Here is a 15,409-nt window from a genome sequence, read left to right as displayed (position 1 = left end):
GATGCTTACCTCATGGCAGCCAAGAGGCAGAGAGAGAAGCAGTGACCAAGGACAAGATATACTCTGCCAGGGCATGCCCCTAAGTGACTTATTTCCTCCCTCTAGGACCCATCTCCTACAGTGCTGAGAGCCACGGCCGAGTCTGTATGGCCCCTGGCATTTTGCCAACAGTATTGATTGACAGGCGAGGCATTACTATCCGCCTCTGCCGCAACTTTTGAGTTCTCGCACTATTTTGGAGTTCTCGTGGGGATTTCCAGGGATTCCCCGAGAGTTCCCATTGGTTGGGGAAGTGCAGGAGGAGGGATTTCCGGGAGAGATATTTCCGGCTGGGGGTTCCTGGACGAGCCGCGTGGCGTTAGGGAGGATTCCCCGGGAGCTGTGTGAAGTGTTTTCCTGCAGTTCAAAAATAAAGTTTGTTCCTGCTTCAGTGGCTGGTGATTTGTGCCCAGCCAGACTGCGGCACTACAGCTTCTACTACCTCTTAATAGTACATCCAGTTATGAATCGATCAATGAATTAATCCATTGACAAAGTCAGAGCCCTTATGATCCATCCAATTACTTCCCCAAAACCCTGACTTTTGCTGCACCAGGTATCAAGCCTTCAATACTTGAACATTTGGGAGACACTGTAGATACAAACCATAACATTTCTCAACATTGTGAGGGGGCCACACTATCTAAATGGCCCCAAACCTGAACAAAGATAGTTCCTAGATGTAGAATGAATTGATCCTCTTGATGCACTCAGCACTTCACATATTTACTGTGGGAGGATCTGGGTCTGTCTCCTCATCCAAACCACAAGGCCTGCCCAGCAGACCCACAACAGCAGAAATTAAATAAAGTGGTCATTCTAATTCACTAAATTGGGGGGGAGTTGTTACACAATAAAAGCTTCTGAAACACTGCCTGACATCCCAAAGGATTAATAGTCCCTCAATCTGGGCCTGGAACCACTTCCTGTGGCAAGAACTGGGAAAACATCATATGGAGCTTTCATAGGTACATGCAAAGAGGCTCTTGCAAGGTCAGGGGAGCATTTGAAAGTGTGCCGGGTGCATTCTGAAGTGGGCCGTGAGGTCTTGGCCCAAGAAGCTGCAGCAACTTCAGACCACTGCAGCCAACCTCATCCTTAGAATGACTTTAAGCAGAAACCCATGAAAAGGGGAAGCAAAGACCTTTGTGTGGTTAGCCTTTGCAGACATTAGGAGGTCTGAGGAAACTTAGTTCTTCAAACTTTCTATACACACAGGAAAGGATTAAAATACAGTTATCACTTTAGTATTCTTTAAAGCTGTATTGCAGATGATAGCTTAAGCATAAGGCAAAAATGGCCTCTTCCCACTTCAACATGTCCAGTGAACGCTGGGATGGATGGTCTTCTTCACATGTGGGGACTTTCTGCTCCAGCCACTGACCACAAGGCTGAGCCCAAGGCTGGAGCTAGAGCCTGATGTTGTACAGCCTGCAATGAATCCCAAAGTGAGGCAGAGACCCACGTATCCCAGGAGGCTGTGTATGAAAAGGAAAATACACCCTGAGTACCACACACCCTCTGGGAGGGCGACCAAAGCTAACACAGAAGAGAGGAGGTTTGGAGTGCACGCACAGTAGCTGATGGCCCAGATCAATTCTATTCTGGGAGATCCCTACAAGGAGCCCACAAACTGAGATTTGAAGTCTCAGCCTATGCTGGCTTTCAGATAACCAGCAGACGTGCCTGACGTGGACAAATGCTAGCATCTTTTATAGACGTTATGTCTTGAAGTCACAGAAAATAAATTAGTGTGATCCTTACTACCATATCTCCGAGACAGACAGACATGCACTTGTCACCCTCCTGAACCCTGTAAGTGATCTGTGACCACTCTGGATACTGTAGCCCATAGCCTGAACTGTGCTGGCTTGTTGAAACCTGTTCTCACACTTGAAGCTTTCTTTGGTTCAGTCCTGAATATTTGGTTCCATTGTCCAGTTACTGGCTTGTTCTGGTCCTTTTGTTCTTGTATTTTCTGATTCTACTGTGTACTTTGGCTTGGATGTGTCTCACTGCCCCACTTTGGACTTTGGAAAGTAGAACTCCTGCCCCTGACTGAGTCTTCATCTGCCTCTTACACTGACCAATCCTTAATATCTCAGCCATCCAACCCTCCCAAAGGGCAAAGATCCTGTCTACTAGGATGGCCAAGCACCCATAAGGGAACATGTTTTTGATTCGGTGAAACAAAAGAAGCAACACATAAATTGTATTTGCAACTGTGTGAAAATATGCCAAGGGAAAAAACAGAAGGAGGTTCTGAATTCAATTTTTTAAAAATACCCTTGTTATATTAATGTTCGAAAGTCTATTCTAATTTCAAAACTTGTTTAATGTGACTATTTCCCCTTAAAATTAGGATCAATCATTATTTTTTAATTATACCAATGATCTGCATGTGTTATTTGTTAGCTCCTTTGGCCCTGGGTAGAGACTAGTAAACAGGAACCAAGTAATTTAGATTCTTTTAACTATAATAGAAAAAAGATTTTAATGTCCATCCTCACTTCAATTTATTTTACAAAATTGAAAGAAAGGATTTACTTATTGGAAATGTAAAATTGCTCTGCTAATTTAAGTTGAAAACTGTATTGTGTTATTTGATCTTAGAAAAAGTGTGTGAAATAATTTTTCAGCTTATCAGAGACTTAAAAATATCTACGCTATTTAAAAACTTGTAGGATGATTTCAAAGGATCTGAAGTACTCAGTGTAAGTTTCATAGACAAGTGATCATGAGATTTGTCCAGGGTTATGTAGCTGGGAAGTGGCAGAAGTAGAACTTAATCTTTGGCATTCTGACTCTGGTATTCTTTCCCAATTCTATCCACTAGGAAGCTGGAAGATGAGACATATGAACTAATCAAGAAGGACTTTGTGACTTCTTTATAAACAATTTGGTATAATCTGGAAGTAATGTGACTAACCTAAAACAAATTCTGTCTAGGACTCATTAATGGGAATAATAAATCCCAATTCCTACCATATTATCTAAATTCCCTAACAATCTGAGAGTCTCTTAATTCTCTCAAATCCTTGAATTTCTCCCTGAAAACTTTTGAGGGGCAAGGTGATAACTTGAATTCAACTACAGCAAAAGATGTTAAAGTGATATTATAAATTCTAAAGATAATCTAGATGATGACGATTGAGATATCCTGACTCTAGTTAGGTTTATGAGAAACTATAATAAATGCCAAAGAATTGAAAACCCTGAAATCATGCCAAATTTAGGCAAAAAGAAACAAGCTCCACAGGAAAACTAATAATTAAAAAAAACTTTTCCTTAAATTTGAAGGAGAAACAATTACAAGGTTTAGAGTAGGTTATGATAAAAATTTATAATATGTATAGGGCTAAAATACAATCCTTGACCATGTTGACTTAAAGCACTTCACCAGTATATTTGCAGGGGGTGATCAAGAATTTGTTGCCTTCTCCAGAGGTTTCCCCAGCAACATCTTTCACCTTATGATGGTCTGGCTTTTTGCACATCTAGAAAGCACTTCCATAGATTTTTCCCAGTTAGGCAGGAGAAAGGTGATTGGAATTTTATATATGGTACACAAATTTATGTATATGAATACAACGAACCCTAATAGATACTTTAAATTGTTTATTTGTATCGAATCATCAGAATCTCTTCATTCATCAGAGTGGAAAACATCCAGTAGTAGCTACTAGTCAATGTTTATACAACCATTAATACTTAAACAAATGTAATAATTATGAGTAAATGTCTTTAGGTTTCTAGCAATTTTCTAAAACCTATTATAAATGGTTGAATGCAAAACAACCAGCCAAACATGAGGTTAGTTGGTTCTCTCCTGACATCTAGTGTTTCTCAAGTATTATTGCAAAATATCTGTTAATTTTAAACTATTCTTAGAATGAAAATTGTACATGGAATAAAAACATTTTTCATTTGAGAAAAAAAAAATTGTTAAATGGAATAAGGCTCCAAACAAAATAATAACAAAGCTTCTGTTCCTAAGGAATGGCACTTTTATTTTTAACTCTTCCCCTGGGAAAACCCTGCAATGGTATATTTTCTCACAATTCTGTAGAGTAAAAACAGAGAAACCCAGCACATACGGAGGCGTTCCATATCACAGAGAGGTAGAGAAATGAAGGAAAGGCACTCACTCTCTGAGGTCCTACTGTGTGTCAGGTGCTGGACTTGTAGACTTCCACTGTAGTTGTCTCTGTGCTTTTAGAAACTGCTGAACCATTCTAAACCATGGAATCTTGGCCTATGCACAAGGTTTTGAGGATTTCCCTACTCTGCATTGTGGAAATGAGGAGACACTTAATATGCCCTCATAAAACATAGTGCCAGGTCTCAACTGTGGGTCCTTAGGGCAATCTAGCTGAATAGAAATGAGTGAAGGCCCTTAATACCAACATTTTCTTTCTATTTGGGATATTCCACATAAATAAAAGAATGAGAAATGATGAAGATAAAAACTTTTTTCTAAAAAGCCATGGAAACTGAAATCAGCTGTGAGGTGGGGCAGGGAATACATCTTCTGTCTCTTCCATGTGCAAGGCCCAGGCTTACCCAATCCTTCCTTTCTTATAGTTCCTCTTTCTAATCCATATACACTCCTACAGCCACTCTTTCCTTCAGCCTCTGCTCCTTCCACACTATAAGGCCCAGGGTTTTCCAGACTGCTGCTCAAAGCATCAACAGGCAAATTTTCTCATCAATGTCCTTCTTGCTCCTACTGATGTAGTGGTACCTGGCTCAATGAGGGACCTTCTCTACCTGAACAGCCTGCTCTTCTCATTTGTCCTCAAACCCTTCCCTATCGCTGATGGAGTATGGAAAGCAAGGTATACACAACTTTGGAACAAATCCCATTTTTGGAATAAAGTGATTGTAGCATGAGGACTCTAAAAAAGAACATGAGCAGAAACAAACAATCTTGTTACATTTTCTTGCATTTGTGGGCATCATCAATAAAGCCCAGTAAGAACCACCGGAAACAACTAGAAGTCAATATTCATGGGTAGGATGGGCTCAGCATGAGTGATGAATGAGCAGTCAGTGTGAAGTGCCATTAGGGCTCTGCAGAGACAAGCAGATCTACATGGTTCTAAGAAAACGGTCAGGAAGAGGCCTGGTATGGGGAGTGGGAATAGTGCCACTACCTTTTCTAGTGGTAGAAGACTTGAGCTTGGCCAGAAATGGCACATTAGACAGCAAGACATAATAAAAAAAGAAAAAAAAAAAAAAAAACTAAGTCTGCCAGATTTCTATTAAAGTTCTTTCTTGGCTGACTAAATTTGTCAATCCTTTCAATTTCTATATTCCTTCATCCTTATTGTTCAAAGATTGTGATTTACCTCTCAGTTTCTTCAGATTATTATTCTTATCTTTCTGTAAATAATAGCATTCATAATGTCCTCCAATGTTTTTACTAATTTCCTGGGGTTTTGTTCTCTAACTGCAGCTCTAAAGACCACAAAGAAGAGATGCATAAACACATTTTATTAAACACAGGTCAAAAAATCCTCTCTTTTTTTCTAACAGCTTGCTTATCCTTAAGGAATGCATAAATTTCAGACTTTTGAGGGTCTATATAGGATGGTAAGGGATAAAAGAGTGTAGCACAGATTGAGAAATATATTCAAATGCACTGAAATCAATGCATGATAGCTTTTTAATTATTTTCCATGGATATGGAAAATACGAATGGTCACAGATGTTCATCAAGGGCCTGTGTACTAGACATGGTAGAAGATAATAGTTCAAGGCACAGACTGTCTGCAGGATGTGTGCCCTCTAACTGTGGAACTAAAATGGAGGCAAAAGGAGATATTTATGTTTCTCTACACACATACCACTCACACAACAACATAATCCTGAGACCCAAAGAAGGGAGGCACCCCAGGGTATAGAGGTAGGGTTTAAATTCTTAACGCTGAAATGCAGCTCAGTGACAGAGCCCTTGTCCAGCATGTATAAGACCCTGAGATCAATCCCCAACACCACAAATAATAATATAAAATGAAAGTCTCCCAATAAAAATGGGATGGATGGGTAAGGGGTGGTATTTATTTCTAAAATCAGTACATCAGAAAAAAAAATTTGAATTCTCAATACATTTTTTTCTATCTTCAGACATAAAGGTTTTGCCATGAAAACACTATGATTATCTGTCTCTGATGAATTATCAAATGTAATTAAAAAAATCATATATTGATTTAAAAATCAGAGCTAATCACATAGAAAGGGAATCTCTGTAGCTTTCTAGTATTGCCATTAATAATGAGTTATTATAATAGTTTAATCACAGAATTATTCAAAGTGCTCTATTAACACATCAAAGATTTTCAATCAAACATATAACATTGCTGAAATGAAGAAAAATTTCCAGTATAAATTGGACGGAACTGATAAATCAGGGCTTTCTCCTCCTCAGATTGAGATTCAAAGTGATGATCATTTTTCCGAGCTACAAGAAAAAGAAAGTTTGTTGTTAAAAAAGATTGCATGACAAGGTTTCAAAAAGACTATATTTCTTCCTACAGTCAACATTATTAAACGGTAAAACACCAAGAAGACAATGCTTTTCAGAATTTCCCCCCAAAGTAGAATTTCCCCCCAAATACAGGAGTGCCTGATTTAGACAGTTGCCTAGTGAAGCAGCAGCTGTACTTATCCTGCACCAGGGCCCTGTGGTGCTTGCTCCCCAATTCATTCAAACCCTGACTAAAGAGGCTACATGTGCAGGAGACTTGATACAGGGCTTGGGCTTAGAAATATAAACAGGACAAAGGCCTTCTGCCCAAGTTTAGTCTAGTAACCACACTTTGCAATGTATTTATAGTACACCTCACTGAAGTACTACAAGAGTAAAAAGGATGGAGAAGTTGGCGCAGGTGAAATGGGAACAAATGGAAGACAGGCACTTCACAGATGAGGCAGAACTCTAAAAGGCAAGGAGGCATGGTAAAGTTTGCAGGTGAGGGGGTAAGAACTTAGACTTTATCCTAAAGTCCAAATAAGGTAAACACAGGCTCTTCTGGCATTTTCAGAAACAAGGACATTGGCAGTAAAGAACCAACAATTGCCATATGATTAAAACTGCAGTGAAGGCTACTCTGCCCATGACAGAAAAATGTACCTTTGAACTAATGCTACATATGAGAGGTTATGTTTTTGTTTTTCAATTTGGAGACTCTGTCATGAAAACCATCCATTCAACTGCACATAATTCTAAACCAGAATGAACCCAGTAGGGGGTACACCTGGCTTCCCAATAAGAGTGGGAATGTAGATAAAAAGCTTAAGGCGAGCTTAGAGATAAGATGAAAATAAGGCTCACCAATGTCTTCAAGTAGCCACACCCCACCTAAGTGATGCTCTGTTCCTTGCAAACTGTGTCCATACCTCTGTCCTACACACCTATCACTCAACTTAAAGAAAAAAAAGTATCTATAACCAATCCTAGATTTTACCCACAAACATAAAATAGAACGAAAATTTCTGTGTTTTCATCATTAAAAAGCAGACAAAGCCAGGTGTGGTGGTGCACACTTGAACTCCCAGCAGCTTGGGAGGCTAAGAGAGGAGAATCATAAGTTCAAATCCATCCTCAGCAATGGCAAGGTGCTTAGCAGCTCAGTGAGACCCTGTCTCTAAATAAAATACAAAATAGGACTGGGGATGTTGCTCAGGGGTCGAGTGCCCTTGAGTTCAATTCCTGGTACCCCACTCCCAAAAAGCAGACAAAGTTTATTAACTTTCTTCAATGTGCCAATGCCTTAAAATCACAAACCAGAACAAAACATCATTGTCTTAGAAAAATACCACCTTAATCCTGAGAAGTTATTATAATTAAAGCATTATTTCTAAAAAGAATAGGATCATAATTAGAATAAATTATACTCCATATCTGTATAATATGTCAAAATACTCTCCGCACCGCATATAAATGAATGAACAAAATAAAGGCCATCAATGTTTTTTTTTTTTTTAAAAATCTACTGATGTATATCTAATAAAGAAAAAAAAGAAAAGAAAAGCAATGGAGGAAAAACTAAATTCAAGAAAGAAAGAAAAAGGAAGATACTTTAAGCTATTGTTCAAGAATTCAGCCCACTGCAGCATCTATGATACCGTTAAATAACTGTCTTCCTTTTACTTGACTATCTAGTATCTCAAACACAGAGCTTTAACATTATTTAGTATCTGTTTTTGGTTTTTTTTTAAAGTTAACCTACAGATCTTATGAGACAGTTATAGAGGAAAAAGAGTACATAGAAGTCCACAATTTCCTTCAATACTAGAGTAATAAGATTATGTATCCATGTATTACCTTCAGAAACAAAGAACTCTGCTAAATAAAATGCAGTCTTCACAGCATTAGGTTCATGGGAAATGCCTTGTAATTTCTCCCATTCATAAGGTGCTTTCTCTGGATGCCACTGGACACCATATACTGGATACTTATATCCTTTAAGAAAAACACAAACTAGTAAGTATTAAGAATGGTTTAAGATGTTTTTTATAATTACTTTATTTCATATCCTATGTAAAATAAAACAGTATTTTAAAACTCAATATAAAAGACAAAGTAAAATTATGAATAACCTCTCAGACACAAAATAAAGAATTTCTGTGCATAGTCTATGTGAATATTCCCAATAATGTATTCCACTGATTTACAATTTTAATTTTAATTCAATTTCACTTTTTACCATTTGTAATATGATTTGCTTTTTGTGATAATCACAGCAAAGTAAAATAGTTTAGCCATGGAATACAGAACAGTTTTAACAGTCAAATGCACAGTCTTTGTTTTGTTTCTTTTTGTGACTTGTACCCAGGGCCTGGTACATGCTAAGCACGCACTCTACCACTAAACTACATCCCCAGCCTCAAGTGCATATTTAATTAGTGACACAAGATTCTTTCAGATAGGTATCTCTTCACCCACTGCTTCAAACCATATTTTCATCCCATAATGACTTATACAAGTAAACTATGCCAGCACTTCTGGTATCCTGTCACATTAGCTAATTTGTCTCAGCCTAAACTCTGTGTACCTCATGACTTTGGGTATCAATTTTTTAAACAGCTTTTACAAGTTCAAAATTGGTATTAAAGACAGATTGGTTAAAAAAAATCAACTGTTTTTAGAACGCTTATTAAATATCTTTACGGATAAAAATGGTATGATTCCTGGAATTAGCTTAGAAACATAATTCAGTGTGGAGAGAAAAACAGATTGGAAATAAGAATAGGGACATGCTGACAGTTGTTGAAGCTGAGATAGATACGCCGGGATTCATTTAGTGACTCTCAACATTTACATGTTTCAAAAATTACACTATTTTTTAAAAAGTGAATATGTATAATAGTTATATTTTTTAATATAGGGAATTTAACACAGGAGCACTTTAAGACATTCCCAGCCCTTTTATTTTTAATTAAGGGTCTAAGTTGCTAAGATTGCCTTGAACTTGCCATTCTCCTGTTAACCTCCCCAGTCACAGGGATTACGTGTGTGCCACCATGCCTGGCTTACCTTCTGAAAAATTTACATATTTTTCTTCTTAATCTGTGCCTTCCCTCATTTCAAAGGAAAAAAATTCACTTCTATAATACTTTTCTTTGTAATTATAACCATGACTACCACCAGAAAGTGCTTGGAGAAATGAAGAGAATCAGCTGAAAAGTAGAGATATTCAGAGGAAAGAGCACTGTCCTCTCACATCCTACCACTCTCTTCCACTGTAGAGCATGTCACAAGAAGGAAAACATTTTCTGGCAGCATAGTTGCGGTTTACAGGAGACAAAGTCTACCAGCAAGCAGCTGTGGGCACAGTGTTCATCCCTTCCCCCTGCCTCCCTCCCACCTCCTTATGACTGCACTTTCTTTTTCTCTGGCCTTGGGACTATTCATGAAGATACCAGCAAAAGACCCACATCTCAACCATATTTACTAGGTTTTCCTTATTAATTCATGGTTTTACATTATATAAGATAAAAAGTGATCCTATCCCAGCCATACACATTACAAATATCTCCTTTTGTTTCTCCTCTATTTTTTATTACAACTTCTTAATCTGGCTGATTTCATCAATATTTTACTTTATGGTGTTTCTTTTTTTCTTTTTTTCTTTTTTTTGTCTCCTCCCTTACACAAGAGCATAAAGATATTCTCCTCTACTTCCTCTAAAATCTTGTTGTAGTTTTCCTTTCCACTTAGGTCTTTTATTTGCCAGTATTTTTTTGTCAATATGTAAATACAGTTTGTCACCATCCCAATTTCCTTCAAGAGTTTAGTTGGAAATGTTAGAATTTTTTAACTCTAGCCTCCAGATTCCAACTTTTCTGTCAACACATTTCACATTTCTGTCTATGATGGAGTCTGCACATTTTCTTCAGATTTGTCTTCATCTAGTTCACTAATCTCTCTTTAACCATGTCTAACCTTCAGATTAACCTATCTTCTGATATTATTTCGACTATGTCTTCATTCTACTAGAATTTGGCTCAAGTCTGATTGTTTCATACTTATATTTTTAAGTGTCTTTTATTCCTTTAAAAATTAAAATATAATTATATTACACTGTACCTCATAATTTAATACCTAAGATTTGTAGCAGGCTGACTCTATATCTGTTGTTTCTATGATTTCTCATACATGGTATTTTGCTTCCTGTGTATTATTGATTTTTGGGGGGCAAGAACTGCTCATATTCCTTCAAATCTTATATGCAGGAATTCCTTGAAGTCTGAAATGAATGACTGCTATTCCAAAAAGAATGATTTCTATTTTCTTCTGACATTCATGTGTGAGCACTACCAATATGAGACAACTTTAAGTAAAATTATTGAGATTTGTCCAGCTTCCCAATTAGCATAGAACACACTAGGAGACCAACCTGTCATCCTGAGTGCTCAAGGCCTACTGACTCCACCCACCCCATTCCCTTAGTGCAGGTTCAAGATGGGCAGTTCTCCTGGCACTTGTGCAGACAGGACTCCAGCTATAGTCTGAGTTCACTCTTATATGGAAGGTGCAGCCTTTCAGGTCCTGCTCCATCTAATACTCTCCATGGAGGCAGGTACTGAACTTTCAAATTTTCCTGATTCGACACTAATGCTGGTATAACTCTTGGTCAACTCAGAGTTTTAGGCTTGAATATCCTTACTTTCTTAGCATTTCATCAATGTACTTTAGAAAAATGCTTTTCTCTATCAATAGTATTTCTGTTGTTGTCTGGAGGAGAATATGTCAAAGTACTTAATTTGTAATACAGTTAGAAACAGAAGTCACTTTCTTCGTTTATGTCCTTATCCTCTCCCCCTGCCCCTGTTTTTGTCCTAGAAAATATTCAGGTAAATCATAACTGATCTGAAATTCAGACAAATATGTCTCTTATCTCCAAAAATGCCCTCATTTCCACCTTAAGGCCCTAAAGTAAATTGATTTTATTTATAAGACATATATAAAATCAAAATTAATGAATTAAAGTATACACGGTACAATGACACATACCTTCCATCGATGAAATGAACTCAATCTTGTCATCTCTATTCGTAGTTAACACACTGAAAAACTTGCTTAACTTTTCATTCAATGTAAAATTCTAGAGTAAAATAAAAGAAAATTATTAAACCTGTAGCTATTCTAAATATATCAATTTCCTGTATATCTAATGTGATACCTTTATGGAAAGGCTCCATTTGTGGAAATTTGCAGTCAGAGGTTCGGTTGCTAATGACAGCAACAAGTCAGCAGGAAAATTCTGGAACATTCTGCTCTGCAATGTACCTAAAGTAATTTAAGCACAAGATACATAATTTAAACCCAAGAAAAATAAAATCCCCTTAAGTCATTTTTTGCAGCCAAAGAAAGGTCATTATAAAGACATAATCACCATGACCACATAAGTAAAACAGTCAATACCACAGGATTACTCCAAACAAACACAAAATTTGTTTAACAGAAATCCAAATATGTTTCAGGATTAATTATTTTTCTTCCAGAGTATTAATATGAACAAGTAAAATTCTTCTGATATAAGAATTTGTATGCTGGCCATAGAGTAAGAGGAGAATCTTAACTCTAATTCCCCAGACATCTCTGAAAAACATGTAGAATTTTCCAAGTGTTTATATAATTGTTTTCCCAGGAAAGAATCCCAAACTTCCAATGTATCTTAAAAGGTATCTAGAACTTAAAAGATTTAAAATACCAACAATGTAGAAAAGAACATTAACTATTCCAAAAAATTTTTGCTCGGTAAACAGATCAAAGCAGCAATATATCTTAGTGGTCAACATTGAAGCCTCTGTAGTCAGACACATAGACTCAAATAACAACTGAAGATTACATTAAAAAAAAATCCTGATATACTCAAGGCTCTGATGCTAGTTGTTCTAAACCAGGCCCCTTCTTCTAGCTAACAGCTTCCATGAGAACAACAGTACCTTGAATACTGATTTTCTGTATAAGCTGGGTTTGGCCATATAACCTAAATAATCTGAATGAAAACACATACCTTCTTCCGTAGAGGTTTTTAAAATAATTGAGATAATAAGAAAGACCTTTCAAAAGCATAAAGCATTTTGTAAGTTCTTTGTATGCCTACTACTATTTTCCTTCCAAAATTCTTATGAGAATAAGAAATGGTAGAATTCAATTCTGAGAATCTATACATTCAATAATGTACAAGAATCATTATGTACTTACACTCAGTGATATAACAAAGAATATGTCTTGTCTTCATTCTAGGTTCCTGATAAAACCTCTAAAGCCCTTGCAATTTTCTGAGGGATAAGCGTCTTTGTTATTTCGAATAAGGGAACTCGGGGTATCTAAGGATGGAGCTCATTACCAAAAAGACAAACCACATGATAAGAAGGCTCTAACTTTTAAGAAGACCAACCTCTGGGAATGGAAGAAGAATTAGATACTGAGTTCAATTATGTGGCCAATGATTCAATCAATTATGCTTTTGCAATGAAATATCAACAAAAAACCTAGACAGGCAAGGGTTTTTGTTGGTATTTCATTGCAAAATGGGGATGCATGCCTATAACCTTAGTGACTAGGAGATTAAGCAGGATTCCAAGTTCAAAGCTAACCTTTGCAGTTTAGAGAAATAATGTCTCAAAAAGAGAAATAAAAAGGGTTGGGAATGTAGCTCAGTGATACAGTGCCCTGGGTTCGATTTCCAGTACTGCAAAACAAAACAAAACAAAAACCAACCCTGGGCACCAAAGCTCAATGGATTTTCTGGTTGTTAAACAAATGCAGTACTTTCCTGAGTTTTGTGACTCCTTGTACTGAATTACAAACATCAGAAGTCTGGGAAACCCCAAATTTTCAGAAGTTAGTAAAAAGAGTGGGTGGCCTGGGAATATGATTTTCCCATCTGAAATAAGGTGTTCTTGCTAGGGAACATACCCTTTCATTTCATTCATATTTACTGAACCAAACTGAACTGAAGGCAAATAACTTTAAAAAATCCAGATGTTTAGTGCCAAAATTAAATTACAGTATACACAGTTGGGGTTGAAACAAAGTAGGCAACCATGGGGAAAATGTTGACACTGTAGTAATAATAGCCAACATAAAGAGTTGTATTTAAATCACTTAACACACTAACAACAACAACAAAAATCTTATTTAATTCTCTCTCAGGAAAAATTCCTAAGAGGTAGAACCCCCTTTTCAATGAGGAATTTGAAGGTAAGAGAGGTTAGATGATTCCCCAAGTCCAAAGTAAGAAAACTAGGACTCAAAACCAGTTTCAGAGTTCTTAACCACACATGATCTCAATTATCACTGGGAGCAAGAGATATCAGAATTTAAAATTCCTTAAATCATTCTCAAAAATGAATACAAAGGTCATCACTCACATCTTTAGCCTGTGTAGATACTTTAAAAATCAAAGATATAAGCATTTTTTACTTTGATACTTGCTGCTTAGTAATTCTATTCAATATATATTTTTAAAGGGGTTAAAGTGTATCCTCACCTCCAGTGAAATTCAGCGGCAATGTCACTGCAACAGTGTGTTCTGTGTGAGTTAATAAGCACTCCCCACTAACAAGATAGGTGAGCTCCTCAAATCCAAGGCATGTGCCCCACACAGGAAAATAGTCTCCATTATCATAACTCTTTGCAGAATGAAAGAAAAAGAAAACCAAGTTTATTCAACATTTTCAAACAAAAATTACACATGTGGTTTCTCATTACCAGATTTATACATGGATTTCTAAAACTTTGCCCATGATCCATAAGTAGACTATCAGTCTCTCTTCAGACCAAACTCCCACACAGGCTGGAAAAAGTGAGCTATGGACCCATTATATATCTTGACCCAGTGGCTATAAAAGGTCGTAGGTTAGCTTAGCTATTAAAAGTTTCCAAGCAAGTGTCTCAAATGCTAAAAGCAGTCACTTCAAGAAATATCTAAGAAAGAGTTGGCAAGACACTAGGGCCAGCAAGATTAATTAGGAAATTGTATCAATAGTTAAGGGGAGAAACAGTAAGGGTCTAAGCTATGGTTCAAAGGTGGGCCTAATATGCAACATTACAAAGGAAAAGTCAGAGTCTCTGCATAGTAAATTAATTATTTTAAGGTAACTGCAAAGAAAGGTGATACAGGATTGAATGGATTGGGAAGAAAAGCAGATTTCAAGAGGAGATAATTAATAAATTAATAAATTAGGAACAATGCCCAGTATGTAATAAAAAGGTAAGAGAACAGAAGGAGATAGCAGAATTATTAAGCCACATGAAGACTGTGGTTCACACATAGAAGCCAAGAATTAGAAGACAACACAAACATAAAAAAAAAAAAAGAGTGGAAGTAGCCACTGGCTGTTGGAAAACAGAGGCCTCAAAAGTTAATGGGTATGAGGCTACTTTACTTGTGAAGAAAGCAATACCATGTGCTTAAAAACAGAATCATCCTCACAGAAACTGATAAAACCCATCTGGAATGATAAGAAATAACATATATTTACCTGTATGGCCAAGTCGTAAAATATTTTGGCTACTTGAGCATAATCTGAGCGCTTGAGGTTAACACTTCCTCCAGGGAAAAGGATTCTGAAACACCAATTAAGATGCATTTTGCCCCCATACACACACACACACACACACACACACACATTCTCATGGCAAAAATGCATTCTACTGTCATGTATAACTAATTAGAACAAGTTAAAAAATATATTTTTTAAAAGCTGCCTTTGACCAAATTTGGTGTATCTAATTTCATTAAAGTTCTTTCATATAGTAAAACTTCACTGTCCCTCTCAAATGACAATTCCTTTGAAGCAGGGTGCTTCATCCATTTCATTCTTTTCATCCATTTCATCCCCCCCCCCC

General features: G+C 36.9%; 1 protein-coding gene across 2 annotated transcripts in view; it reads right to left on the bottom strand.

The window, feature by feature from the left end:
* Nucleotides 1–6,080: 6,080 nt before the first annotated feature.
* Ggh (gamma-glutamyl hydrolase) overlaps nucleotides 6,081–15,409 on the bottom strand; it is an 18,008-nt gene continuing 8,679 nt past the window's right edge. For both annotated transcript variants that reach the window (XM_015485839.2, XM_048783010.1), the window contains 6 exons: nucleotides 15,043–15,127; nucleotides 14,049–14,190; nucleotides 11,730–11,836; nucleotides 11,561–11,651; nucleotides 8,369–8,506; nucleotides 6,081–6,502 (listed from right to left, as the gene is read on the bottom strand). In XM_015485839.2, the coding sequence (XP_015341325.1) occupies nucleotides 6,381–6,502; nucleotides 8,369–8,506; nucleotides 11,561–11,651; nucleotides 11,730–11,836; nucleotides 14,049–14,190; nucleotides 15,043–15,127 (685 nt within the window). In that variant the 3' untranslated portion in view covers nucleotides 6,081–6,380. The remainder of the gene's footprint in view (nucleotides 6,503–8,368; nucleotides 8,507–11,560; nucleotides 11,652–11,729; nucleotides 11,837–14,048; nucleotides 14,191–15,042; nucleotides 15,128–15,409) is intronic.

Source organism: Marmota marmota, unplaced genomic scaffold, assembly GCF_001458135.2.
Source record: "Marmota marmota marmota unplaced genomic scaffold, marMar, whole genome shotgun sequence".
Classification (NCBI taxonomy): Eukaryota; Metazoa; Chordata; class Mammalia; order Rodentia; family Sciuridae; genus Marmota; species Marmota marmota.
This window is presented reverse-complemented; position numbering and strand designations above follow the sequence as displayed.